The sequence below is a fragment of the Geotrypetes seraphini genome, chromosome 18 (assembly GCF_902459505.1).
Source record: "Geotrypetes seraphini chromosome 18, aGeoSer1.1, whole genome shotgun sequence".
NCBI lineage: Eukaryota > Metazoa > Chordata > Amphibia > Gymnophiona > Dermophiidae > Geotrypetes > Geotrypetes seraphini.
The window spans coordinates 17443265-17469691 of record NC_047101.1 but is presented as its reverse complement, the minus strand read 5'-3'; the positions used below and the strand labels follow the sequence as shown (position 1 = coordinate 17469691).

Sequence of the window (26427 nt, the reverse complement as noted above, 5' to 3'; positions counted from 1 at the left end):
GAGATGTTATTAAGTTAAAACAAATGGTCTTTCTTGCACAGAGCATTTGGAGAGATTGATGTGTTCAACACTTCAGGTTAGTTAATCCAGATACCAGTTGCCTTAACCAAATGGCCAATTTTGGGTGGTCGTGAGCACAAAGTGAGTGGGCATCTTTCCCTCCCTTCTTACCCCAGCCCAGCCTCTCTTTCTCTCCCTCCTTTCCTACCTCCCGCAGCTCAGACCCAGAAGCCTTCCGTCTGACACAAAATGTCTGCTGGGTGAAGGCGCCTGAGCTCAAACTGTCCAGGCCTGCCCTGTGGCTAAGCCCTTGCCAGATGCTATCCCTTTGGGGGGGTGGGGGGGGTTCATTACACCAAAAGCTTCAAACTCAAATCTATCTAAGGTTATTTATCATCTGCTTTTTTCTGTTGTTGTACCCTCTCTCTGGAATGCAATGCCATCGAACCTTCGCTCTGAAAATTCCCTAAACAAGTTTAAAACGCACCTTAAGACATTCCTCTTTAATGACGCCTATCAAAATTCCAACTGGAAAATAAAAATGCTTTCAGGAAGCGATACCCCATTTTTTCCTTTTGTTTTATCCTTCCCTTTCTCCCTTCCTTTTATTTTTATTTATACAATGTATTTTAAAAAAACTTTCCCTTCCCCTTTCTTTCCTTTTGTCCCATACCCTTTGTAATCAGGTCTTTGTTTTGATCTCAATCCCCCTTTCTTTTTTTGGTTATACATAATTTTAATATTTTAAATCATTTTTTTTTACTTTTTATTATTGTAAGCCGATCAGATACTTGTGATGGTCGGTATATCAAAATATTAATAAACCTGAAACTTGAAAATGTTTACATGTCCCTCTTAAACCTCGGGCCTATGTTCAGGCAGCTCGGTGTTCCAGGGTAAACAGAAGTGATGGGGAGAGATTGTGAGCCCACTGGGACAGATAGGGGAAAATGCTTGAGTACCTGATTGTAAAACCGCTTAGATAATCTTGATAGGCGTCTTGATAGGCGATATATAAAAACCTAATAAATTTGAAACGTGAAGCATATTATTAATCCAGGTTGCTGCAGGTTGCTGAAGTCATGGATAGTTGATGTATAAGTTGGCGCCGTCTTTACTACTGGAGAAACCCCAATTACTTGGTGAAGATAAAAAGATAGGCCGTGACCAAGAGATGAAGTGGAAGAGATGTGGGAACCCCTGTATGGAAGATCCGTAGCCTCTTCTACAGTATTAGATCCAGTTGACACTGCAGAACTGATTTTATGTAAAGGGCGTTCAAATCTTTTCATCGTTCCTATATATAGATGTTATCTTCTATTTCATTTCTAGCTTGCAGTGCAGATATACCTCCAGATTCTCTCCTCAAGCTAAACAGGAAACCGTGGAGAGAGATTAATGGTTAGTATAAGGGCCGAGGATTGAGGAACACTTTGAAGAAAACCATCTTCAGTAAACTCAACCTGCAAAATAAAACACTATTTATCATTTCTATAGGAATATAACAATAGTGCATTTCTATGACATAATGACAGTTTCAAGAGTGCAAGAATGGTCAGCAAAATACCACCTTAAATTAATTACTAGGGAAAAAAAAACTACTTTGGTTTAGACCAATATTTTATGACTCACGGAACACATACCCCTAGGGATACATGAGCCACTTGAAGGGGTTACACGGCACTGCGTGGGTCTCCCACCCCCCTTCCTCCTAACCCTTCCCCCTACCGCCAGGGAGAAAGAGAGGAGGGCGGGAGAAGGAAGACCAGGAAGGGAGAAGAGATGGGGAAGGAAAGGAGGTAGGTAGGTAAAGAAATGAAGGCAGGAAAGGAGATGCCAGGCCATAGAGGGAGAGTAAGAGATACCAGGGCATGGGGGGAGGGAAGGTGACAAAGATGCAAGACCAAGGAGAAAGGAGGAAGGGAGGGGGGAAGGAAAGGAAAAAGAGTAGATACTAGAGCATGAGGGGGAGGGAGAGATGGAAGGGAAAAAGAGGAGACAGATATCAGGGCATGGGGGGGAGGGAAGTGAAGGGAAGGAGATGGAGATAGAGATGCCAGACCATCAGGGAGTGAGGGAAAGGAAGGAAAGAAATACCAGAACATAGAGGCGAAGAGAGGAGAGAGAGATGTCGGGGCACGGGAGAAGGGAAGCAGATACTGACCATGGGGTGAGTTGCAATGGGAAGGAAGGAAAGGAGAAGGGAGAGATGCCAGAGCAAGGGGGAGGGAGTAGAGACAGAAAAAGAAAAATGGAAGGGACACTGGATGGAATGGAGAGTGAAGATTAGGAAAGCAGAAACCAGAGATGACAAAAGGTAGAAAAAAGTCGTTTTTTGTTGCTTTAGAATAAAGTAGTATTGTAGCTGTATTGATAAACATTTACCGTATTTTTCACTCCATAAGATGCACATTTTTTCCACCAAAAAGTGGTACTTTTAAACACCTCACCCCCACCCTTATATACCTTTTTAAATGTCTGCACCCCATACAGCTCTCCCTAGTGTCGGTGAACGCCCGAAGCCTCCTCACACTCTCACCCATGGTGACCAGATCCAGTGGGGCTGGGCCTTACCTCCAAGCTGCTTCCTGACCCAGCGAGAGAGGTCTTCTTCCACGCTATGACCGCCACTGATCTAATTACGGCAGCCTGCAGAGCAAACTTAGCAGGCTGCCATTGGCCTCTGAAGCGTGTTGCCTCTGCCGCAGTCCTGCTTCTCCTCTGACGTCAGAGGAACAGCCAACGCTGGCGCAAGCAGCAGGTTAGGGGGGGTCGCTGCTCATGCCAGTAACGTTAGAGTTATGGGGGAAGGGAAGGGGTGGGCACGCATGGCAGGAGCGAGCGAAGAAGGAGCAGATGGGGTGGAATGGAGCAGAGGGCGGGGGAGGGGCCACCGTCTCGGATACCTCTCACCCTTGCTACGCCACTGGGTGCTGGTATATTAAGCCAGGTTTTTCTTGGCCTACATACTGGTGCTTAACTAAATCCATACCTAAACTCTGCTCCAAATCTGCCCCTAATGATACCTACTTGCCAGTAGGTGCTGGTGGGTGCCTTGATGTAGACACCTATGTTGAAGTGGTAGGCGTCTGCCTAGTTAGGTGCCTACTGGCTAATTAAGGCCCTCTGTTATTAAGCCGCGGTAGAGGTTTCTAACACGGCCCGGGGCGCTAAATGCTCTGATGCTGCTCCGACGCTCATAGGAATTCAACGAGCGTCAGAGCATTTAGCGCTCCGAGCCGTGGTAGAAACCTCTACCGTAACTTAGTAAAAGGAGGGTAATTGTTTAAAATAATTTTTAAATAATTTTTTTAGTGACGCTTTCAATTATCAGCACCATTTAAGCTAATTTTTTAAAAAAGAAAAAGTTATATGCCTAGATCAGGGGTGGGCAACTCCGGTCCTCGAGGGCCGGAATCCAGTCGGGTTTTCAGGATTTCCCCAATGAGTATGCATTGAAAGCAGTGCATGCGAATAGATCTCATGCATAGACATTGGGGAAATCCTGAAAACCCGACGGGATTCCGGCCCTCGAGGACTGGAGTTGCCCACCCCTGGCCTAGATCGATAGGTGCCCCAATTTACTTTTATAGAATCAAGGCCTTACTGCATTGGTCAGCAAAATTTGGCCATTAAAGGCTAGATTCACAAAGGGCATGGATCGGATCCGATCCGTGAGGGATCCGATCCGTGTCCGGAATCACACCCCAATCCGACATAGAAACATAGAAATAGACGGCAGATAAGGGCCACGGCCCATCAAGTCTGCCCACTCCAGTGATCCTCCCTATCTATCTTTGCGGATAGATCCCACATGTCTATCCCATCTGGCCTTAAAATCCGCCACACTGGTGGCCTCAATAACCTGAAGTGGAAGACTATTCCAGCGATCAACCACCCTTTCAGTGAAGAAGAACTTCCTAGTGTCACTGTGCAGTTTCCCGCCCCTGATTTTCCACGAATGCCCCCTTGTTGCCGCGGGACCCTTGAAGAAGAAGATGTCTTCTTCCACCTTGATGCGGCCCGTGAGATATTTGAATGTCTCGATCATATCTCCCCTCTCTCGACGCTCGAGTGAGTAGAGCTGCAAATTCCCCAACCGCTCCTCGTACGGGAGCTCCCTGAGTCCCGAAACCATCCTGGTGGCCATCCTCTGGACCGATTCCAGTCTCAGCACATCCTTGCGGTAATGCGGCATCCAGAATTGCACACAGTACTCCAGGTGCGGTCTCACCATGGATCTATACAGTGGCATAATGACTTCAGGTTTACGGCTGATGAAACTCCTGCGTATGCAACCTATGATTTGCCTTGCTTTGGATGAAGCTTGCTCCACTTGGTTTGCAGACTTCATGTCTTCCCTGATAATCACCCCCAAGTCTCTTTCTGCTTCAGTTCTTGTCAGGATCTCGCCATTTAGGGTGTAGATCTTGCATGGATTTTGGCTTCCCAGGTGCATGACTTTGCATTTTTTGGCATTGAAACTGAGTTGCCAGGACCTAGACCAGTGCTCCAGCAGAAGTAAGTCATGCACCATATCGTCTGTCATTGCTTTTTTGTCTGTTGTGCTTTTGCTCACTACATTGCTCAGTTTGGCATCATCGGCGAACAATGTTATTCTACCTCGGAGCCCTTCTGTCAGGTCTCTTATATAGATGTTGAACAAGATCGGGCCCAGGACGGAGCCCTGTGGCACTCCACTTATCACCTCTGACATCTCGGAGGGGGTGCCATTCATCATCACCCTCTGAAGCCTACCTCCAAGCCAGTTCCCAACCCATTTGGTTAATGTGTCGCCCAAACCTAAAGAACTCATCTTGTTCAGCAACCTGCGGTGTGGCACGCTATCAAATGCTCTGCTGAAATCCAGGTAGACGATGTCCAGGGACTCACCAACATCCAGCTTCCTCGTCACCCAGTCAAAGAAGCTGATCAGGTTGGATTGGCAGGATCTCCCCTTAGTAAATCCATGTTGGCGGGAATCCCGCAGATTCTCCTCGTCCATGATCCTATCCAATTGGCATTTGATTAGGGTTTCCATTAGTTTGCTCACTATTGAAGTGAGACTCACTGGTCTGTAGTTTGCCATCTCCATCCTGGAGCCTTTCTTGTGTAGTGGAATGACGTTAGCCGTCTTCCAGTCCATCGGGACGTTACCTGTACTAAGGGAGAGATTGAAGAGCGCGGATAGTGGTTCCGCCAAGACATCACCCAACTCCCTGAGTACCCTAGGGTGTAGGTTGTCAGGCCCCATTGCCTTGTTGACCTTGATTTTTGACAGCTCACAGTAGACGCTGCTGGGTGTAAATTTGAAATTACTAAACGGGTCTACTGATTTAATCCTTGTCTGTGGTTGAGGGCCGATTCCTGGCGCCTCGCGGGTGAAGACTGAACAGAAGTATTCATTTAATAGTTGGGCCTTTTCCGAGTCCGTCTCTACATGGTCTCCGTCTGGTTTTCTGAGTCGTACTATCCCACCCGAGTTCTTTTTCCTGTCACTAATATACCTGAAGAAGGATTTATCTCCCTTCTGGATGTTCTTTGCTAGAGACTCCTCCATGCGAAATTTGGCCTCTCTAACTGCCGCTTTGACGGCTCTTGATTTGGTCAGATAATCTACTCTGGAGTCCTGTGTCCCTGATTGTTTGTAAGAGATGAATGCTTTCTAGCGATCCCGACACATGCGCAGACCATCTGTAGAAGGTCTGCGCATGCCTAAGAGAAGCGACCTTATTTTTAACTTTTTTTTTGTTTGTTTTTACTCTTCGCGAGCCCGTGTTTTAACCCGCAGCTTAAAACCATGGGCTCATAGTGTGGGGAAGGGCAGGAGAATCAGGGCGGCAGGAAAGATTCAGGGCGAGAGCACGACGGCCAGTCAGGGTGGCAGGAGAGATTCAGGGCAGGCAGGAGAGCAGATTCACTAGGCAGGAGAACAGATTTGGGGGCAGAGAGTCGGGAGAAGGAGAGCAGATTTGAGGAATTGGGGCAAGGAGCAGGGCGCCAAGAGAAAATCGCGGCAGAGAGTCAGGTCTGAGAGCAGGAGAGTCAGGGGCAGAGAGCTGGAAAGAAAGCAGGCAGAGCAGGAGATGGCAGTCGGAAAGCTGTGAACGAGTGGGCCCCAGCAGTCGCTTGTCTGTAATCAGCCAGCCTAGTCGGTGTTGCAGGGCTTTTGTTTGTGAATCGCTGCCTGCCATCATTTCATTGCCATTCCCCCTCATTTGCATACGCGGATCGGAGGATGATCGGGACAGAGGTTAGTGAATCGGGTTGGAGGGAAATCGGGTTGCAAACCAATCGGTACATGATCGGTTTGCTTAGTGAATCGAGCCCTAAATTTTTGTTCAAAGCCATGCATTCAGCGTCAGCCCCACTCACTCTGAAGAAACTGCTGTATCATCTGACCTGGTGCAGTCAATAGCCCCGTTGCAAGAACCCCGACATACATAGAAACATAGAAAGATGACGGCAGAAAAGGGCTATAGCCCATCAAGTCTGCCCACTCTACTGACCCAGCCCAATAAGTCTAGATGCTAGTGACTCGTCCTGCGTAGGAATCCCACGTAAATGTCCCATTTACTCTTAAAGTCGAGCACGCTGGTGGCCTCGACCACCTGCACCGGAAGCTTATTCCAGTGATCTACCACCCTTTCCGTGAAAAAAATACTTCCTGGTGTCACTACTAAATTTCCTCCCTCTGAGTTTAAGCGGATGCCCTCTTGTGGTCGAGGGTCCTTTGGGGAAGAGGATGTCATCTTCCACCTCGACACGTCCTGTGATGTATTTAAATGTCTCAATCATGTCCCCCCTCTCCCTGCGTTCCTCTAGAGCAGGGGTGCCCAACGCGTCGATCGCGATCGACCAGTAGCTCAGGAAGGCAACACGAGTCGATCGCGGAGCCCATCCCGGGCTCTGTGATAGACTCGTGTTGCCGTCCTGATCTATGGGCCGATCAGCCTTCCTCTCCAGTGTTCTCCCTAGGGCCTTTTAGCTGGGCGGTCCGCCCAGCTGTCATCTGCCGCTGCTGAACATTAAACCCCCCCCAAAAAAAACCGGCTTGGAGATTTCAGCCCGTAGCGAACTTATGCTCCGGGCTCTAACGTGTACGTGCCGGCTTCTCTTCTCTTCCCTCCGAAACCGGAAGTTATGTCCGGGGGGGGGGGGAGAAGGGAAGCCAGCACGCACATGTTGAGAGCCCTGAAGCAAGCGTTCACTACGGGCTAATGCGGGAGACAGGTTAGTGAAGCATTTGTTCTTCTTCCTGCCGAGTCCTGCCTACTTTCTGTTTCCGCGAAGGCAGGACCCGGCAGCATTTCCCCCAATAGGTTGATCACGATCTTGGGCTGATCAGCCTTCCTCTTCCCGACGGCAGAATTGACGTCGGGGAGAGGAATGCTAGTTGGCCGAAGCAGGGAGAGCTTGGGGCCTGTTATTGGTGGCGTTTGGGTCCTGGTCCCCGATGGTAATGGCAGTGGCAGTGGCTTGGGGGAGGGCAGAGAGAAAGAAAGAAAAAGGGCAGGCAGGGAGACAGAAGGAAAGAAGAGAAACAGAAAAAAATGAAAGGGAGGCACAGAGAAAGAAAGGGCAGGGAAGAGGAAAGAAAAGTTGGGGGAAGGAATGAGGTCTGGAGGAGAGGAAGCATACAGACTAAAATAAGGGAAGAAAGATTGTATGCACAGTCAGAAAAAGAAAGTGCAACCAGAGACTCATGAAATCACCAGACAAGGTAGGGAAAATGATTTTATTTTAAATTTAGTGATCAAAATGTGTCTGAATTTATATCTGCTGTCTATATTTTACACTAAGGTCCCCTTTTACTAAACCGCAATAGAGGTTTTTAGCGCAGGGAGCCTATGAGTGTCGAGAGCAGCGCTGGGCATTCAACGCAGCTCCCTGCGCTAAAAACTGCTATCGTGGTTTAGTAAAAAGGGAGGAGGGTATATTTGTCTATTTTTGTATGGTTGTTACTGAGGTTATAGTGCATAGAGTCATCTGCTTTGACCTCTTTGAAAAACCCTGGAATAGGAATGATGATTAACATTTTCTATGCGTACAGTGTGCTTTGTGGTTTTTTTTTAATTTTATTGTTGGTAGATCATTTTGACTTGGTCATTTAAAAAGTAGCTCGCAAGCCCAAAAAGTGTGGGCACCCCTGCTCTAGAGTGTAGAGCCGCAGTCTACATACATACCTGCTCTTTCCTTCTGTCTTCACTCTCTTTTTGTGACATCCTAAGGATTATTCAAACAGAAAGTACCTTTGTCAAATCATGGAGAACAGAACTGTTATGAAATCCATCAACAATGGGAAACGATAGATTGCTCAAGATAGGATTAGTGCTAAACCTCACCCTTGTTTGATTGCATCCTTAATCCCATCCCCTTTGAGCTACCTGGCGTCTGATCTTGCTCTTTTACTCACAGATTAAACCCACAGGCCATCTTCCCTGGTTCAATCAAGGATTCAGCTGTGATCTTGTGTGCTCTAAATTAATCTTTAGCTACACCCATTCTTTGGGCAACTCTGTTATTCATTGCTAGACTTCAATGGCCATTTCAGTAGGAGATGAAGACCAGGTTGATTGACCATCACGGATTTCCCCCTCCCCCCCTTTCTGCTCCGTTGAGACAGAAATTCTCTGAACCAGATGGAACCGGTCACTTGAATCTCATCAGACTATTGCAAATTTCAAATAGTGTTGTAAAACCATCCATGATGGCTTTAAATAATGTTTTTGTGATCCTGCTTTAATATTATGGTGCTCTTTCGTTTTCCTGCTATGTGGTCAGTCTTCAAGCCATTGTTCTTCATGAAATGATTAATTTGCTTGGTACTAATAAGGTAAAGAATTGTTAGTATAATTATTGTAATCAACCTGGCAGTTAATGAGGACCTTCACAGTACATATTGCCAAGTTTCTGTCCAGATACGGTATGTATTTTCTCGGTCTTGATTTTTCTCTGGTGCCTTAGAAAAGGTGAGGCAGGGTCTGTGGAGCTTCACTGGATTAGGGTTACCAGACATCTGGATTTAGCAGTCAAGGAGCACTGAGCAGGAGCGCCAAAATGCGCTCCTGTTCATTGCCGCTCAGCGGCAGAAGAAACCAGCTGCCACCAACCGGGTGAGCTGCGGAGAAGGAGCGCGAAAAGCTTGCTCCTGCCCGCTGCACCTCTGGACCACCAGGGATAAAAGTGGCAATTTGGGGGGAGGCCACGGCACCTGTGACCCCCCTCCCCCCGTTCCGATGCCTATGCACCATTATATCGATACAATAAACTCATAGAGACAAAAATGGACTAACTCAAAAACGTAAGGAAAAGGGGGAGGCACTAAAATATTTATTGCAAAGAGAGGCATTTAAGGTTAGGACGAAAGGGGGGAATATAGAATAATAAAATAGTACAGTACTAAATAGTATCTCTGATTGAAGGAAACATTATAAGAATATTGGCTATGCTCTAATAAATATCGAAAGCGTCCTTAAAGAGAAAACTTTTAAGGGAACCTTTAAACCTGTCTAATTTAGTCTCCCAGGATGGACAAGGCAGGGGCAGGGCACCGCCATTTTGAAGAGGTGGGCCCTGAGACAAGAGGGAGTAGGCTCTTCATACAAAGGTACAGGGAAGTCTGAGGGGGTCCTGGCCCACACAGCCCACATGGTCAGGTGGGGGGAGGGTTGTTGAGCTAGGGAGGCTCAGCCTGGCCACTAAACCACCAGGGTTTTGGGGGAGAGAATCAGTAGGAGGGGGGGGGAAATCAGGGGCCATTTGGGGGGACTTGAGGGCAGCAGAGGTTTGGATTGGCCACTGGACTACCAGGGACAATGTGTTCTAGGGGTTGGAAGGTCTGCTGGACTACCAAGGAAATTCTTTTTGGCCAGGGGAGGGTTCGGAGGATCCACTGGACTACCAGAATTTTTTTTTAGCAAGAGGAAGTTTGGAAGGGGGTCCACTGGATCCCCGGAGATTTTTTGTGCGTCTGAGCTTTCATGACCTTTTCCTGTCGATTCCTGAGCCAATCAGCATTCAGGTGGGCATTCCTTGCTGTGCATTACACAGAGTTTGGATTTATGATTGGAAAATCTGGCAATCCTACACCACGTGACCCAACAAGAACCTACTTCTACACAGTACTCACTTCGGAAGAAAAGCAGAGTCAGCAGGAGAGCAACTAGTCCAATCAGAGGGAGTAATACTCTTACAGCCAAGCTCTGGGTCTGGGGAAGTGCTGGAGAGGACACTGAGGTATCAAAGCTGTCACTGGTCACGTGCTACAAAAACACAAAGAGGAATGTGATTATAATCAGACAAAAATGAAGTTAATTTTTTTTAACTCTCAGACAGTGCTTACTCGGTAAAGGTGATAGAGAGAACACTGGAGGTGGATTGCAGGAAACTATCAACCCGGAAGATTTATTTTCATACCAGCTCACGAGGGATCAAATGCGCAAAAGTCAAAGCAAAAAAATGTACTGCTTTTAACAAATTTCTAGACCCCCTTTTTAGAAACCAACAAAGCATCATGCAGCATTTAATACATGGTAGAAACAGAGAAAAATAGGTTATAATGCCCTTGTATCGCTGTATGGTATGGCCACACCTGGAATACTGTGTGCCAGTTCTGGTCACCTTATCTCAAAAAAGATGCAGCGGAATTAGAAAAGGTACAGAGAAGGGGGACACAAATAATAAAAGAGATAGGACGACTTCCCTATGAAGAAAGGCTAAAGCAGCTAGGGCTCTTCAACTGAGAGAAGAGACGACTGAGGGGGGATATGATAGAGGTCTATAAAATACTGAGTGGAGTGGAAAGGGCAGATGTGAATCGCTTGTTCACTCTTACCAAAAATACTAGGATTAGGGGGCATGCAATAAGCTACTAAATAGTAGATTGAAAACAAACCGGAGAAGATATTTCTTCACACAACGTGTAATTAAACTCTGGAATTCGTTGCCAGAGAATATGGTGAAATCAGTTAGCTTAGTAGGGTTTAAGAAAGGTTTGGATAATTTCCTAAAAGGGAAGTCCGTAGGCCATTATTGAGATGGCTTGGGGAAATCATAAGAACATAAAAAGTGCCTCTGCTGGATCAGACCAGAGGTCCATTGCACCCAGCAGACCACTCGCGCGGCGGCCCAACAGGTCCAGGACCTGTGTAGTAGTCCTCTATCTATACCCCTCTATCCCCTTTTCCTTCAGAAAATTGTCCAATCCCTTCTTGAACCCTAATACCGTACTCTGTCCTATCACGCCCTCTGGAAGCTCATTCCAGGTGTCTACCACCCGTTGGGTGAAGAAAAACTTCCTAGCATTGGTTTTGAATCTGTCCCCTTTCAGTTTTTCCGAATGCCCTCAACTGTTTATTCCTGGGATAAGCAGCATAAAATCTGTTTTACTATTTGGGATCTTGCCAGGTGCTTGTGACCTGGGTCGGTCACTGTTGAAAACAGGATATTGGGCTTGATGGACCTTCGATCTGTCCTAGTATGACAATTCGTATGTGAGCCAAGTATAGGACAATCAAGCCGTTGTGACATCACTGATGAGGTTGGCTCTTAGGCATTGGTGGAATGAGGCATTATGACATCACAATCTGAGCTCTAGAATGTTGCTACTTAGGATTTTAAAGTGTTTGAGGCTTGTGCAGATGAGGACGGAGCTTAGGCATTGGTGGAATGAGGCATTATGGCATCACAATCTGAGCTCTAGAATGTTGCTACTTAGGATTTGAAAGTGTTTGAGGCTTGTGCAGATGAGGACGGAGCTTAGGCATTGGTGGAATGAGGCATTATGACATCACAATCTGAGCTCTAGAATGTTGCTACTTAGGATTTGAAAGTGTTTGAGGCTTGTGCAGATGAGGACGGAGCTTAGGCATTGGTGGATTGAGGCATTATGACATCACAATCTGAGCTCTAGAATGTTGCTACTTATGATTTTGAAATGATTGAGGCTTGGGCATATGAGGACAGAGCTTAGGCATTGGTGGAATGAGGCATTATGACATAACAGTCTGAGCTCTAGAATGTTACTACTTAGGATTTTAAAGGGTTTGAGGCTTGTGCAGATGAGGACGGAGCTTGCAGGAATGGGGCAGGGACAGGAAAAGAACTCATTGGGACAGGATGGGAAAATTAGTTTCTGTGGGAACGGGGAAAAATTTGTCCCCGTGTCATTCTCTAGTAACAATGACATTCTCGTTTTTCTTTACTACTAGCATCAATTTACCTTACCGAAAGTGCAATGTTCTCGCAGTGCTACAGCCTCTGTGATAACAGTGATAATCGTGCTTTTAGAAACGAAACACCAAGGAACAGGGTCATGAAGGTAGAGAGAAAAGGAATACTCACGGTGGTATGTGATTTTTGGCCAGGAGCTGAAATCTTCCATGGAGAAACAGGGGCAGAGGTCGATCTGAAATCCCCAGCATCTGTTTAAAGAGAATATTATAGCTTAAAGGATTTAGAGCAGTACAAAAAAAAAGAGAAAAAGAATGTAGAATTAGTGTTCAGTGCTTGGTATCTGATTAGCAATCTCAGAATGGTTGTCTATATTGTGCAAACCAGTTCTCACTTATGAAAAGTACGGTGTTGGAAGAGAATTTATGTATTACATAAGAACATAAGAAGTTGCCTCCACTGGGTCAGACCAGAGGTCCATCTCACCCAGCGGTCCACTCCTGCGGCGGCCCATCAGGTCTGTGACCTGTGAAGTGGTTACTGACCACTTCTATAACCTACCTGTAGTTTTATCTGTACCCCTCAATCCCCTTATCCTCCAGGAACTATCCAAACCTTCCTTGAACCCCTGTAAAGTGCTCTGGCCTATCACATCCTCCGGAAGCGCGTTCCATGTGTCCACCACCCTGTGGGTAAAAAAGAACTTCCTAGCATTAGTTCTAAACCTGTCCCCTTTCAATTTCTCCGAGTGACCCCTAGTGCTTGTGGTTCCCCACAGTTCGAAGAATCTGTCCTTATCCACTTTCTCTATGCCCTTTAGGATTTTGAAGGTTTCTATCATGTCCCCTCTAAGTCTCCTCTTTTCCAGGGAGAACAGCCCCAGCATTTTTAACCTGTCAGCGTATTGGATGGACAATTCAGGGTGAGGAACAATGAGCACACATGGTATAATATAGTACATGACAAGCAGTTTGAACACAAAAATGTACATAACTTTAATTACATAGCAGAATTAATCGGCATGCAAAGTGCATGCAGATAGTTAAACAAATGCTTATCTAAACAGGATAGGTTTTTAGTCTTTTCCTAAAAACACAAACATCCACCTTGAGAGAGATTTGCATACCAAGAAGACAGTGCAGGCAAATCTCTCTCATGCATATTCATTGCGGATAGCCAGAAAACCTGGCCTGCCAGTAGATCTCAAGGACCGGACTTGGGCAACCCTGCTCTATGCTGATGATTCCCAGATCTACTTCTCCATATCAGATATCTCTTCAGGAATCTAGGCCCAAGTCTCAGCCTGTCTGTCCGACATTGCCACCTGGATGTATTACCACCATCTAAAACTGAATATGGCTAAGACGGAACTCCTTATCTTCCCACCTAAACCCATTTCCCCCTTCCCCCCTCCCCCCCCCATTCTCTATCACTGTGGACAACACTCTCCTTCTTCCTGTCTCGTCAGCTCATAACCTTGGTGTCATCTTTGACTCCTCTGTCTCCTTCTCCGCTCAGATCCAACAAACTGCTAAAGCCTCTATAATACGAGTATTACGAAATCTGACTTCTCCTTTCCGAGCACATTTAGACTACTGCAACTTGCTTTTTAAAAGCTTCCTAAAATCCATATAACAAACTTCTGATCTAATTATAAACAGTAAATCATTCCAGGTTAGAGGTGCCTAATAATAAAAAGAGTATGTCCAAAGACCTGTTATTGAGCGTGGGGAGCATGAGTCGTGTGGCGTAAGGTACTACTTATTTATCTATTTATTTGTTGTTGAGATTGTAAAAAACTGTTTGAAGAAATTAAATTAAGCTATTTAAAAGTTAAACTATTTATGTTTTGTGATAATAGTTTGAACTGGCTTCTAAAATTTCTCAAACCATCAAAAAACACTGGCATGTTGCCAGATTAGCTAACCCTTTGTTGGAAAATTATCCGATTTGTTCTTATAAGAGACAAAAAAATATAGGTGAACATGTGAATCACAGTATTATTAGAAACCCGACACCTAAGATTGAGGGTTGTCACCTCCCATGTGGTCGGTGCCAATGGTGCCCTTTCACGATCCCCGGGGAATCGTGGACCCATCCCAGTACAGGGGTTGTGTATCGCTCCAGGTTTTTAACTAACTGTAATTCCAGTCAGGTTATCTACTGTATTCAGTGCCCGTGCCCTAAACTCTATGTAGGTCGTACTTTAAGACCCATAAAAGTAAGGTTGACAGAACATAAGTCCAGGGTCCATACTCGAAATGAAACGTCTCCATTGGTTCATCATTGGAAATTGTGCAATCATACCTTAAAAGATCTAAAGTGGCGAGTGTTGGATTGCATCATAGCAGGGTGGGAGGGAGGTAATATAGAAAAAAATCTTAATTTAAAAGAACTTCGATGGATGTTCATGTTGAACTCCATGGCCCCAATGGGGTTAAATGAAACAGCTGATTGGCTTGCCCAAGTTGACCTCAGTTTATAACGTCAGTCTGACGTCAGGAATAACCTCTATTTCAGTGGGAAAAAAATGCCGCGGCCATCTTTTGGATGCCGTTCATACGTAAACTAGGTACATTTCATGCATCAGGTATGTGCCGTAGTTAAGTTTTTTAACTCTGTATTTTTTAGTTGAATGATAGGTTTTCATTATATGCCTTTGTAATTTTTCCCCAGAACCCCATGCCTTGATAAAGACCGGCGAAACGCGTTGGCAGAGGGGAGTGTTCTATGTATAACACTGGAGAAAGCATATCCAAACAGTATGACTTACACAACTAATTGAAAGAAGCTAAGTCACCTTTAATATTTAACTTATTACTTAATTTATTATGAACAACGTTAGAAATGAAAGTTTATAAAAAAAAGCATATGAAAAATTTATAAAGAATACTGTCTGTAGGGGATGAATGAGGAATTGACAGACCCGCTGAAGTGGTTCTCACCTCATGTGGTCAATCTGACACCCCACAGTCAATAGAGGCTATCTCACTGGATTTTGGTTAATGTTTACCATAACAGTATATACTGCCTGCCACTGAGCAGCGCAAAGGGTAGCGCTTTTAATGCTCCCATGAGCCATAGTCAGTTTTAAATATACCAGTAAAAGCTTGACCGAAGTGTGGGGGTCCTTTTACCAAACTGCATTTTTAGTAAACCGCATGTTCAAGGCAAATAAATACACTAACTCAGTGGTGTAACAGGAACAAGACAGTTATATTATAACTTATTATGGGATATCAGAATGACCTTTCAAGTATTCTAAGTCAGTGTTCTTCAACCACCGGTCCATGGACCAGTGCCGGTCCACAGAAATTTCCTGCCGGTCCACAGGGCCAGCATGTACATCAGGCCCAAAGCAGTGTTCTTCAACCGCCGGTCCACGGTGTGATCGATGCGGCGTTATCTTCAAGCCAGCTCCCTCTTCCTAACTGATTCAGTGCACAAAGCCACAGGCAGCGGCTCCTATGGGCGTCCTGCGCCTGAACCGGAAGCCTTCTCTCTGACGTTGCAACGTCAGAGGGAAGGCTTCCAGATGAGGCACGGGACGTGCAAGGTGCAATTAGTACTATTATGGGGGCGGGGTCTGGGGTGGAGATTGGGTAGAGATGGGCGGGGTCTGGCCCACGACTTAGCCCAGTGTTCTTCAACCGCCAGTCCACAGAATAATTATTTTATTTCTGCCGGTCCATAGCTGTAAAAAGGTTGAAAAACACTGTTCTAACTTATCAGGTCTGTCAATTCCTCATTCATCCCTTTCTATCTTATTTTTTCATTTTTTCCTTGATAAAGAGTGGCGAAACGCGTTGGCAATGGGGAGCATTTTTTTAAATGCTGGAGAAATGTGCTTGAAGCATGAAATAATACTACTTAAAAGCTAAGTTATTTAAAGTATTTATATCGCCTATATTTAATGAAAAAAATAAGATAGAAAGGGATGAATGAAGAATTGACAGACCAGATAAGTTAGAATACTTGAAAGGTCATTCTGATATCCCATAATAAGTTATAATATAACTGTCTTGTTCCTGTTACACCACTGAGTTAGTGCATTTTTTTTGTTTTGATGTCTCTCTCTGAATATTATTGATTGTTTGAAGAGGATAGCTCAGATTCTTGTATCAAGTAGAGAAGGCCTCATCCAAGGCAAGGCAAATGATGGGATGTATCAATAGAAGCTTCGTCAGCCGCAAACCTGAAGTCATAATGCCACTTTACAGAACCATGGTGAGACCTCATCTGGAATATTGTGTGCAATTCTGGAGGCCACATTACCGTAAAGATGTGCTTCGAGCTGAGTCGGTCCAGCGGATGGCCACTAGGATGGTCTCCGGACTCAAGGGTCTCTCATACGAAGAAAGACTGGGCAAATTGCAGCTCTATACCCTAGAGGAGCGCAGGGAAAGGGATGACATGATTGAGACATTTAAGTACGTCACAGGTCGTGTCGAGGTGGAAAGCGACATATTCTTTCCCAAGGGACCCTCGGTCACAAGGGGGCACCCGCTCAAACTCAGAGGAGGGAAATTTAGTGGTGACACCAGGAAGTATTTCTTCACAGAAAGGGTAGATCACTGGAACAAACTTCCGGTGCAGGTGATCAAGGCCACCAGTGTGCTCGACTTTAAGAATAAATGGGACATCCACGTGGGATCCCTACGAGGGTCGAGTTAAGGAACTAGGTCATTAGCACTCAGACTTAATGGGGTGGGTCAGTAGAGTGGGCAGACTTGATGGGCTGTAGCCCTTTTCTGCCGTCATCTTTCTATGTTTCTATGTTTCTAAGGGACATGGCATGGACGGAGAGCAGGCATGGAAGGTTTTGAGTAGTTACCACATTGCACTTACCACTTGCTAATGTGGAGTTAGCAAAGGACCACTTACCATCTATTAAACAGGACGTACTAAGCGCTTTCAGGTTAACTGGGAGCAGATATTATATGTAAATGTTAATTCACAATCTATAATTTAAAAAAAAAATTAATTGGAGCGCTCGCGATAGGAGCCATATAAATTTTTCAGCTACTGTGCAGTAAAGGCCTGTGTTAAACTGCAGTAAACAGCACATTTTACCCTGATTTAGTAAAAGGGTTCCTTGCATTGCTAAGATGGGGTTTTAGATGATTTGTCTTTTGTGTGTTGCGTTGTGGTTCAGGTGTACTACCTTAGAGCATTATTACCTGTACGGTGTTTGGATGTGGGACTTCCAGGTGCAGAGGTGGAAATCTTGTTTCGGGCTGAAATCAGAAACAGTAAAAGAAAAAAAAAAAACCCCAAACAGAATTAAGAACAAATTGTGCATTTGCAAGTGTTCACATACTCTAACTCAGTGGTTCCCAACCCTGTCCTGGAGGACCACCAGGCCAATCAGGTTTTCAGGCTAGCCCTAATGAATATGCATGGAGCAGATTTGCATGCCTCTCACGTCTATTATATGCAAATCTCTCTCATGCATATTCATTAGGGCTAGCCTGAAAACCCGATTGGCCTGGTGGTCCTCCAGGACAAGGTTGGGAACCAGTGCTCTAACTAATAATAATAATAATTTTATTTTTTATATACTGCCTGACCAAAAACGGTTCTAGGCAGTTTACAACAAATAGTAACTAGTCATACAGTGACGAATACAGTTTAAAAGGAAAATACAATTCTAAGCAATGTACAATAAACAGGAACTGATCCTACAGTGGAGAATATGATTTAAAAGAAAAGTACAATTTAAAAGAATGGTTCTGAACGGTTTACAGCAAATAAGAACCGATCGTACGGTAAAAATGCAATTTAAAAGGTGATACATTACATAAAAGAAGCATAAAATTTTTTAAAAGAGAAAATCAGTTAGGATACAAATTTTTCAAAGAGTTGGGTCTTCAATAATTTTCTAAAATCAAGATAAGAAGTTCCTAACATAATTTTACTTAACCAACCATTCAGTTTAGCACAGTGATTCTTAACCTTGTTGGAGGTTACTGAACCCCACCAGTTTCATATGCGTGTTCACCGAACCCTTCTTTACTCCCTTAGTTTTTTCGGAGCTAGACTAGAATTACTCAACTTGGCATTGCAAATCATGCAATTAGGACGCTGACTCCCATCACGTTCCGTTATACATGTGAATCCATATTGTACATATTCGTCCGACCACTTTCGTGTTTTGCTCGACATCGTTAGTAAGGGATTAAAATATTAAGATAGGTATCACACGACGTACCATCACAACAGTTACAATTCGACTACTGCGCGCATCAAATCCCCTGCAGCACAGATAGGCCAAGCGATGTTGCGTGATCACCTGCAGCCAATTATGGACAAGCGGGGCGTATCATCACGAATCATAAGCGCTTCGGTCACATTCAATCATCTATCGGTTAAATCACAAATTTTGATCAGGAATTGATTGATGTATATAAGGCGTTAGTTACAGATGGATAGATCAAGAAACCGAGTATACGATCAGTCTTGATCAAAATCACTGAATAACTGATAGATGATTGAACGTGACCGAAGCGCTATATGAGTCGGAGGTGTGTTTTGACCTCCGCCGAACCCGCGAGACTGACTCACCGAACCCCTGGGGTTCGGTCGAACCCAGGTTAAGAACCACTGGTTTAGCAGCTTGAAAAGAGAGCGTTCTCTCCCAAAATCTTTTGTAACAACATAATTTAACAGAAGGAAACATAAATAAACAAACTCTGTGTGTGACCTTATTTGGGTGGTTCAGAGAAAAATGGGAAACAAGGTAGCCAGGTGACAAGCCCAAAAATAGATTTGTAACAGATACAAGCATAGGAAAACAGCATAATGATGGACCTCCATGGATGTACACATTTTGCAGAGAGAAAACCCTCCTTACTCTGTTTGTTTTTTTGGGGGGAGAGGGGGGCTGGAAGTTCACTTGTGCATGTAAAATCACAGAATATTAGCACTTTTCAGAATAGTGATTATAATTTGAATATCAATAATATGAGGCTCTACTGTCCTAAATCCCATGGAAATAAACATTTGATCTCTGATTTCATGTTGTTTCTTTTACAATGTGTTATGTTGAAGCCCAATGCTCATTATTCATATTTGGTGCTGCCGTGCTGGGAAAGACCAAAAGTCTATCAAGCCCAGTCCCGTTTCCAACAGCGGCCAACTCAGGTCACAAATACCTAGCAAGAGCCCAAGGAGTAAAACAGATTTTATGCTGCTTATCCTAGGAATAAGCAGTGGATTTCCCCAAGTCCATTTTAATAATGGCCTATGGACTTTTGTTTTAGGAATGTATCCAAACTTTTTTTTTTTTTTTTTTTAACTCTGCTAAGCTAACTGCTTTCCCCACATTCTCTGGCAATGAATTCCAGAGTTTAACTACACATTAAGTGAAGAAGTATTTTCTCCAGTTTGTTTTAAATCTACTACAGCGTACTTAGTAGCTTCATCGCATGCCCCTAGATCTAGCATTTTTGGAAAGCGTAAGCAAGTTACATATTCCACTCCATGCAGTATTTTATAGACCTCTATCATATCTCCCCCCCCCCCCCCAGCTGTCTCTTCTCCAGCTGAATAATATTTTTTATTATTTGCATTTATCTGAATAGTAAAAATATTCTATTTGGTACAACTCTAATGCATTTGTGGTGTACAGCTGGATGGGCAATGAATGACGCTCCCTCTTACATGTGTAACTTATGCGTGTCCCTGCTGTTTTTACATGAATGCATATATAGCAGGCCTAAGGTTGGCATGTGAATGTTAGATGTGCCAATAGCAGAATTCACTACTATTCTATTACAAAATATGGGCAGCTGCCTAGTGGGAGTCCTCCAATTACAGTCTTGCCAGTGGGGGCACTCTTTTACTGACAAATTTTCAATAGTGAGAGACAGGCAAGCTGTCCAAGGAACCTGTCTATTCTTAACAATTGAAAACATGACATTGAAGCATTGCTCCCCACTGACAGCAATGCGCTCAGTTTAGAGCAGGGGGTCTCAAAGTCCCTCCTTGAGGGCCGCAATCCAGTCGGGTTTTCAGGATTTCCCCAATGAATATGCATGAAATCTATGTGCATGCACTGCTTTTAATGCATATTCATTGGGGAAATCCTGAAAACCCGACTGGATTGTGGCCCTCAAGGAGGGACTTTGAGATCTCTGGTTTAGAGGGAACAGTACTGGCACCCATTGCCCTTATAGACAAGGCTTGCACCGCACAGCAAAGGGACACCTAAATGGAGATGTCCACTTATAGATTTGCCCCATAGAATCCAATCGTGTTCTAGATTGTTCTGGAGTGTGATGATGATTGTGGAGTTTAATTATCGAAATCTTAAAGGTGCAAGGCCACAGTTCACATAGGGAATGGAATATCCCTGGCACCAGCCTCGATTGTATCGGAATTAAAGGAAAAGGGAAAGAGGATGGGATTTGGGTTACAATCAAAGCAGTTTACACATATGTTGTCCAAAGCAAAGCAAAAATACTGTGGAGACGGATGTTCCTGACAAAGACTTTTCCTCAGCGGCAATTCCAGAGGTTACCATCATCGACATTTGGATTTTATCAATATTAGTCTTGTTGAGACCATACTTGGACCCCTGAGGAAGACACTTAGGACAAAATACGGACCGTGTTGGGTCCCCTATTCCAAGTTGTGGATATATTTTATTCACTCTTCTACTTGAATAAAAGTCTTTATAAGAACATAAGAATAGCCTTCCTGGGTCACACCAATGGTCCATCAAGCCCAGTAGCCCGTTTTCACGGTGGCCAATCCAGGTCGCTAGTACCTGGCCAAAACTCAAGGAGTAGCAATATTCCATGTGACCGATCTAGGGCAAGCAGTGGTTTCCCCCATGTCTTTCTCAATAACAGACTATGGACTTTTCCTCCAGTCCAAACCTTTCTTAAAACCAGCTACGCTATCCGCTCTTACCGCAACCTCTGGCAATGCGTTCCAGAGCTTAACTATTCTCTGAGTGAAAAAACATTTCCTGCTATTGGTTTTAAAAGCATTTCCTTGTAACTTCATCAAATGTCCCCTAGTCTTTGTAATTTTTGACGGAGTGAAAAATCGATCCACTTGTTCTACTCCACTCAGGATTTTGTAGACTTCAATCCTATCTCCCCTCAGCCATCTCTTTTCCAAGCTGAAGAGCCCTAACTGTTTTAGTCTTTCCTCATATAAGAGGAGTTCCATCCCCTATACCATCTTGGTCGCTCTTCTTTGAACCTTTTCTAGCGCCACTATATCTTTCTTGAGATAAGGAGACCAGAATTGAACGCAATACTCCAGATGAGGTCGCACCATGGAGCATCCATCTCCAGTTTTTTGTTTGTATGCTTTGGACTTCAATTTCAACTGTGGAATATATGGGTCAATTTTCCCAGTTGGCTTCTGCACTTATTTTGTACCTATGGTAAAGGAGGATTAAGTGACTTGCCCAGAGCCACAAGGAGCTGCAGTGGGCCTAAATATTCTTTACAGACATTGCTAATATTAAGCATGAAACTTTTGCACCATACTTAGGGTTACTAGATAACCTCTGGAAAACCCAGTCATGACTTTCCAAAACCCGCCATTTGTCTGGGTTTTGGGAATCCCCGGTGAGCTCTGGCCACATCTGGAGGGCCTCTGAGTATGCGCAGAAAACGTCACACACGTGGCTGGAGCTCGTCCGGAAAAAGAGAGGAGGCTTTGGTGAGTGTAGGACTGGGCAGGGCTGGAGGTGGGACTGGGCAGGACTGGAGCAAAACAGGGCAAGGGTCATGTGTCTCCGGAGAAAAATATGTCAACCCTATTTAAGAAAGAAAGAGAAAACAGCGGGTTTGCTCACCTCTCTCTATTGTCAAATCAAAATGATCTTTCTGATCATTAAAAGGGCCAGCAATCTCCACTCGACAGCAGTACACGCCACTGTCTGCTTCTGTTACGTTTTCTATTGTCAGGGATACGTTCCCTTCTGAGAGATTCCCATATAACCGGTACCTGCTAGATTTTGATAACTTTGTCTTCAAACCTTCTGTTGAGAGAATCTCATCTGCACATTTACTAACAGGACAGCTATTCCGGCCCCAGCACATCGTAGTAACACCTTGTTTGCCAACGGTATAATTACAGGGTAAAGTGATGGACTGGCCCACAACCCCTTTCATCTTTAATCCAAATACTGGGGAACCTGCAAAGAAAGAAGAAATCAGGGTTAAATGAAAAATTTAGGCATCCTTGTTTTTGTGGGGCAGAGCAGTACTACATGTACATAGAAACACTAGTGTTTAATCTTTAATCTTATCTATTGTTTTGCCTTTTGTCTTTGTTTTGTTCTATTTCTATCATTTAAATTTCTCCAGAATTCTACTGTTTAACGGCTCCCCCTTCTGCTTCTATTCCTTTCTCTCCTCTCTTCTACCTTCCAAAGTATTTAGATCAATGCTGTCTTGTTAAAATGTTTATTTTATTTTTATTTTTCCTCTAACTCTACTTTTCACTTCTCTATTACCCTCCAGGTACTTTAGTTAGATTGTGAGCCTTCGGGACAGTAAGGGAATTTTTCAAGTACCTTTCTTATTTCTAATCTTAATGTATATTTTCTGTAAACCGCTTAGAACCTAACGGATGTAGCGGTATATAAGAAATAAATTACATTACATTACATTACGTTTAAGCCCGTTACATTAACGGGTGCTAGAATAGATGTGTAGACTTTTAGCACAATGGGTCACTGAGGCGTTTCTTTCTTTCTTACTTTATGTTTTTTATCTCTCTCCCTGCCCCCCTTTCTTTCTGTCTCTGTCCCCCTGTGTGTCTCTGTCTCTTCCCTGGCCCCCTGTCTTACTGTCTCTCTCCCTGGCTGTCTGTCAGTCTTTCTTTGTTTCTGTATCTTCTCCCTTCGCGAGTGTGGGGCAGTTGTAGGCACGCATGCGCACTCCTTCCGGCCACGGACATATGGAACACGCAGGTAGGAGTGCGCATGCGCCGCTTAGGGTTTTATTATCTAGTCATTAAGCCCGTTACATTAACGGGTGCTAGAATATATGTCTGTCTGTCTCCCTCCCGCTGACTCTCTCTCTCTCCCTGGCCCCCTTTCTCTGTCTGTCTTTCTGTCCCTCTCCCTGCCCCTGTGTCTTTCTTTCTTTCTGTCTCTCTCCCTCCCGCTGTCTGTCTGTCATTTTTTCCCATTTCCCTGTGCAGCAGCATTTCCATCCCACTTCCCTATGCAGCAACAACAGCATTTCCCTCCTATCCTCCCCCTTTCCTGTGCAGAAGCAGCAGCGATATTTCCCTACCCCTCCAAGTCCCTGTGTACCAGTAGCAACATTTTCCCCCACCCCCCCTGCTCCGTTCGGCCCCTCCCCCTTCTTTTACTGCGTTGTCCTGCTCGATCTGGCCTGCTCCTGAACCTCCCATCCGACCCTCCCACTGCCGACAAACCTCCGGGCTCCAGCCACGTAGGCAGCACTTTAAACACGCTGCTTCGTGGCCTTCTACTGCCGATTTCCTCTCCCGCGTCTGTCTCCGATGATGTCATCAGAGACGCGGCAGAGGAAATCGGCAGTAGAAGGGCGCGAAGCAGCATGTTCAAAGCGCTGCCGGAGCCGGGTGGTTTGTGGAGGGTCAACAGGCGGAGCGCGGCTGCTCTCCACCACTCAGTTTCTGCCACTAGAATGCAAAGAGGGCCGCGAGTGTGGGGCAGTTGTAGGCGCGCATGCGCACTTCTTCAGGCCACGGACATACGGAACACTCAAGTAGAAGTGCGCAAGCGCGGCTTAGGGTTTTATTATACTGAGTTAGACTCATAGAGTCACGGAGCCAAATGTGGGCCAAATGTGGCCTCCGTGCATGTAGAAACCGTCACATACATCGGCTTTCCGAGATGCACTGCAGCGGATCAGAATGAACCACTCTTCTACGTCGTGGAACAATATATTCCTGTCGGTGTTCTGACATGCGTGAAACATTGTGTAAATTGTTTTACTGTTAAACAAATATGAATTTCCTCTTTTTAAGTGCTCAGTATAATTTAACCATCTTTAAATTGTCTTTGCCTAATTCATAATTTATTTGCTATTGTTTCTGCGAAAAATGTAAGTTAGTTACTAAAATGTATGGCTTGGGTCCCCTCCAGAGACAGAGAAAACCCGGCTGTACCTCAATGCAGCCCTGTACATTTAACATTCAATAGATGGTCCCTGCTCAGAAGACAGACAGGACAGACAGGACATCTCAGAGTTGGGGAGTTTCTGGCAGAAGGAATGATACAATGGGTCTAGGTATCTGACGGTGAGTGGGAGTAAAGAGTTGAAAGCAACGTTTAAAAAAGTGGGCTTTTAGTTTGGATTTGAATACTGCTAGAGACGGAGCATGACGTATTGACTCTGGCAGCCTATTCCAGGCATACGGCGCGGCGAGAAAGAAGGGACGGAGTCTGGAGTTGGCAATGGAGGAGAAGGGTACAGATAAGAGGGCTTACCCGAGCCGGAATTCACCGGGAGCATAGGGAGAGATAAGTGAGGAGAGATATCGAGGGCCTACAGAGTGAGTACACTTGTTATAAGTCAGCAAGAGGAGTTTGAACTGTGTGATTTGCCTTGATCTACCAATGAAAAGACCCGGACTAAATCCAAATAGTGTGTAAATAAGGGAATGTGGTAAAAACCAGGATTTGCAGGATTCTCAGGATCTCTAGGATGTAGGGCAGACCACCTTTCCTGGTTTTACCCAGACCCGCAAATAAGTATTGCAAATAGATGGATGATGAATGCCCCCCTCCCCACAATTAATACTATTTTGGCATTACCTGGTAGCAGCAGCATTCCAATACAGATCTGAAGGAAATAAGATCTTGACATGGTTTCTTCCAATGTGAAGATGAGAGATAAACTTACAGCAAAGACCGTTTCTAATTTTCAGTATCTAAGGTCATGCAGTATCTATTCTAAGGCATGAGACAGATTGGGGGGGGGGGGGAACAGAGCTTTCTGAGTCACAGGAGGTTTGACTTTCCTGTGAAGTTATTGTCTTTGTCACCACAAAGACATGAAACGAAAACCACACTGTGTTCACAGAATTTCTTTTTTTTAATGCACAATTTTTTTTTCTTTTCGGGTGTTTTTCCTTGCCTAAAATTCAAGACATGTATAATTTACAACAAGGTCTGTCCTTCAGAGCCTTGTTCAACAAAAATGTTTTATTTGTTTTTGTTTTGTTTCTGTGGATATTGAAGAGGAGCATGGTGCATGTCCTTTATTTTGAACAAGGCCCTTAAAAGTCTTTAAATGTAGGTTTTAGAAAATGGTTCAAAACTTGATGATTCAGTTTCAAAAGTTGGGAAGCAAATTCAATAAACCATATTAACTGAACACATGCAGCTGAATAGAAGAATCAAATGATTATTGTTATAGCCCACCTCTGACAGATTAAGTACACAGACCATATACCCTTTTTAATGACCTAAAAAGCAAAATTCAGAAGTGGCATGAAATGAGAAGCCTGGAAAGAGAAATGGCTCATAAGAAAGAAGGGAGAAGTGTGAGGTAATAGTATCAAAGTGCCTGCTGCTTAAAAAGAAATAATCTCTGAATTTGGTGCCTCTGGATGAGCCCTCTTTACAATTCTACCAACCGTGTTTTGTACTATTTACAGAACAATTCCTGCCTAAATCGAGGTGGATGAAAGACTGCATGCATTCTCCAAGCATTTCACTTTAGAGCAGAACAGACTTTAAACTACTCAATTTCAAACTATATATAGTACTACTAGCTGATTACCCGGCGTTGCCCGGATATTTATTTATCCCAAAATGTCCAACCCCCTACATGTCCCACCCCCCCACGTTACCCCCCCCCCACATGTCCCATATGCCCCACCCCCATGTCCCAACCCCCTACCCTCCACATGTCCCAAAGGAATGTCCCTCTCTATGGGGCTGAACTTAGACTTAAACGGCATCTCTGCGAGCCCGAAAACTATGGGTTGGACATTAATATCTGTCGCTTTTGATAATTTTAACATATCACCCCCTTCCCACCCCTACAGTATTTAACCCCGTCCCACCTGCACAATATTTTTCCCCAGATAGTAAGTCATATGTGTACCACGTTTGGTTGAAATCGCTCCATGCGTTTCAGAGTTATGCTGAGTATTCATCTGTGAGCCCGAAAACACCATGAGGTAGATACTAAAATCTGTCATTTTCAATCATTTTTACATATCCCCCCCTTCCCACCCCCACAGTGTTGGTCCTCAAATAGTAAGTAATGTGTATGTCAAGTT

General features: G+C 44.5%; 1 protein-coding gene across 1 annotated transcript; it reads right to left on the bottom strand.

The window, feature by feature from the left end:
- Positions 1-177: 177 nt before the first annotated feature.
- On the bottom strand, positions 178-25004 carry LOC117351830 (hepatitis A virus cellular receptor 1 homolog). The gene is made up of 7 exons (XM_033927675.1): positions 24953-25004; positions 21992-22333; positions 17355-17411; positions 12346-12425; positions 10133-10265; positions 8187-8226; positions 178-1370 (listed from the first exon to the last, which is right to left on the bottom strand). The coding sequence occupies exons 1-7, from the start codon at positions 25002-25004 to the stop codon at positions 1298-1300; spliced, it is 777 nt and encodes a 258-aa protein (XP_033783566.1). The 3' UTR covers positions 178-1297.
- Between the last annotated feature and the right edge of the window lie 1423 nt (positions 25005-26427).

What these genes read in the sequence shown, in the direction of transcription:
- LOC117351830 (XM_033927675.1), bottom strand. Translation starts at nt 25,004, where the DNA reads ATGTCAAGATCTTATTTCCTTCAGATCTGTATTGGAATGCTGCTGCTA. An exon ending in TGATTTGACAATAGAGAGAG is followed by an intron (nt 17,412 to 21,991) that starts GTGAGCAAACCC and finishes TTCTGATTTCAG; the next exon opens with CCCGAAACAAGATTTCCACC. An exon ending in AAGACAGAAGGAAAGAGCAG is followed by an intron (nt 1,371 to 8,186) that starts GTATGTATGTAG and finishes TTTCCTGTTTAG; the next exon opens with CTTGAGGAGAGAATCTGGAG.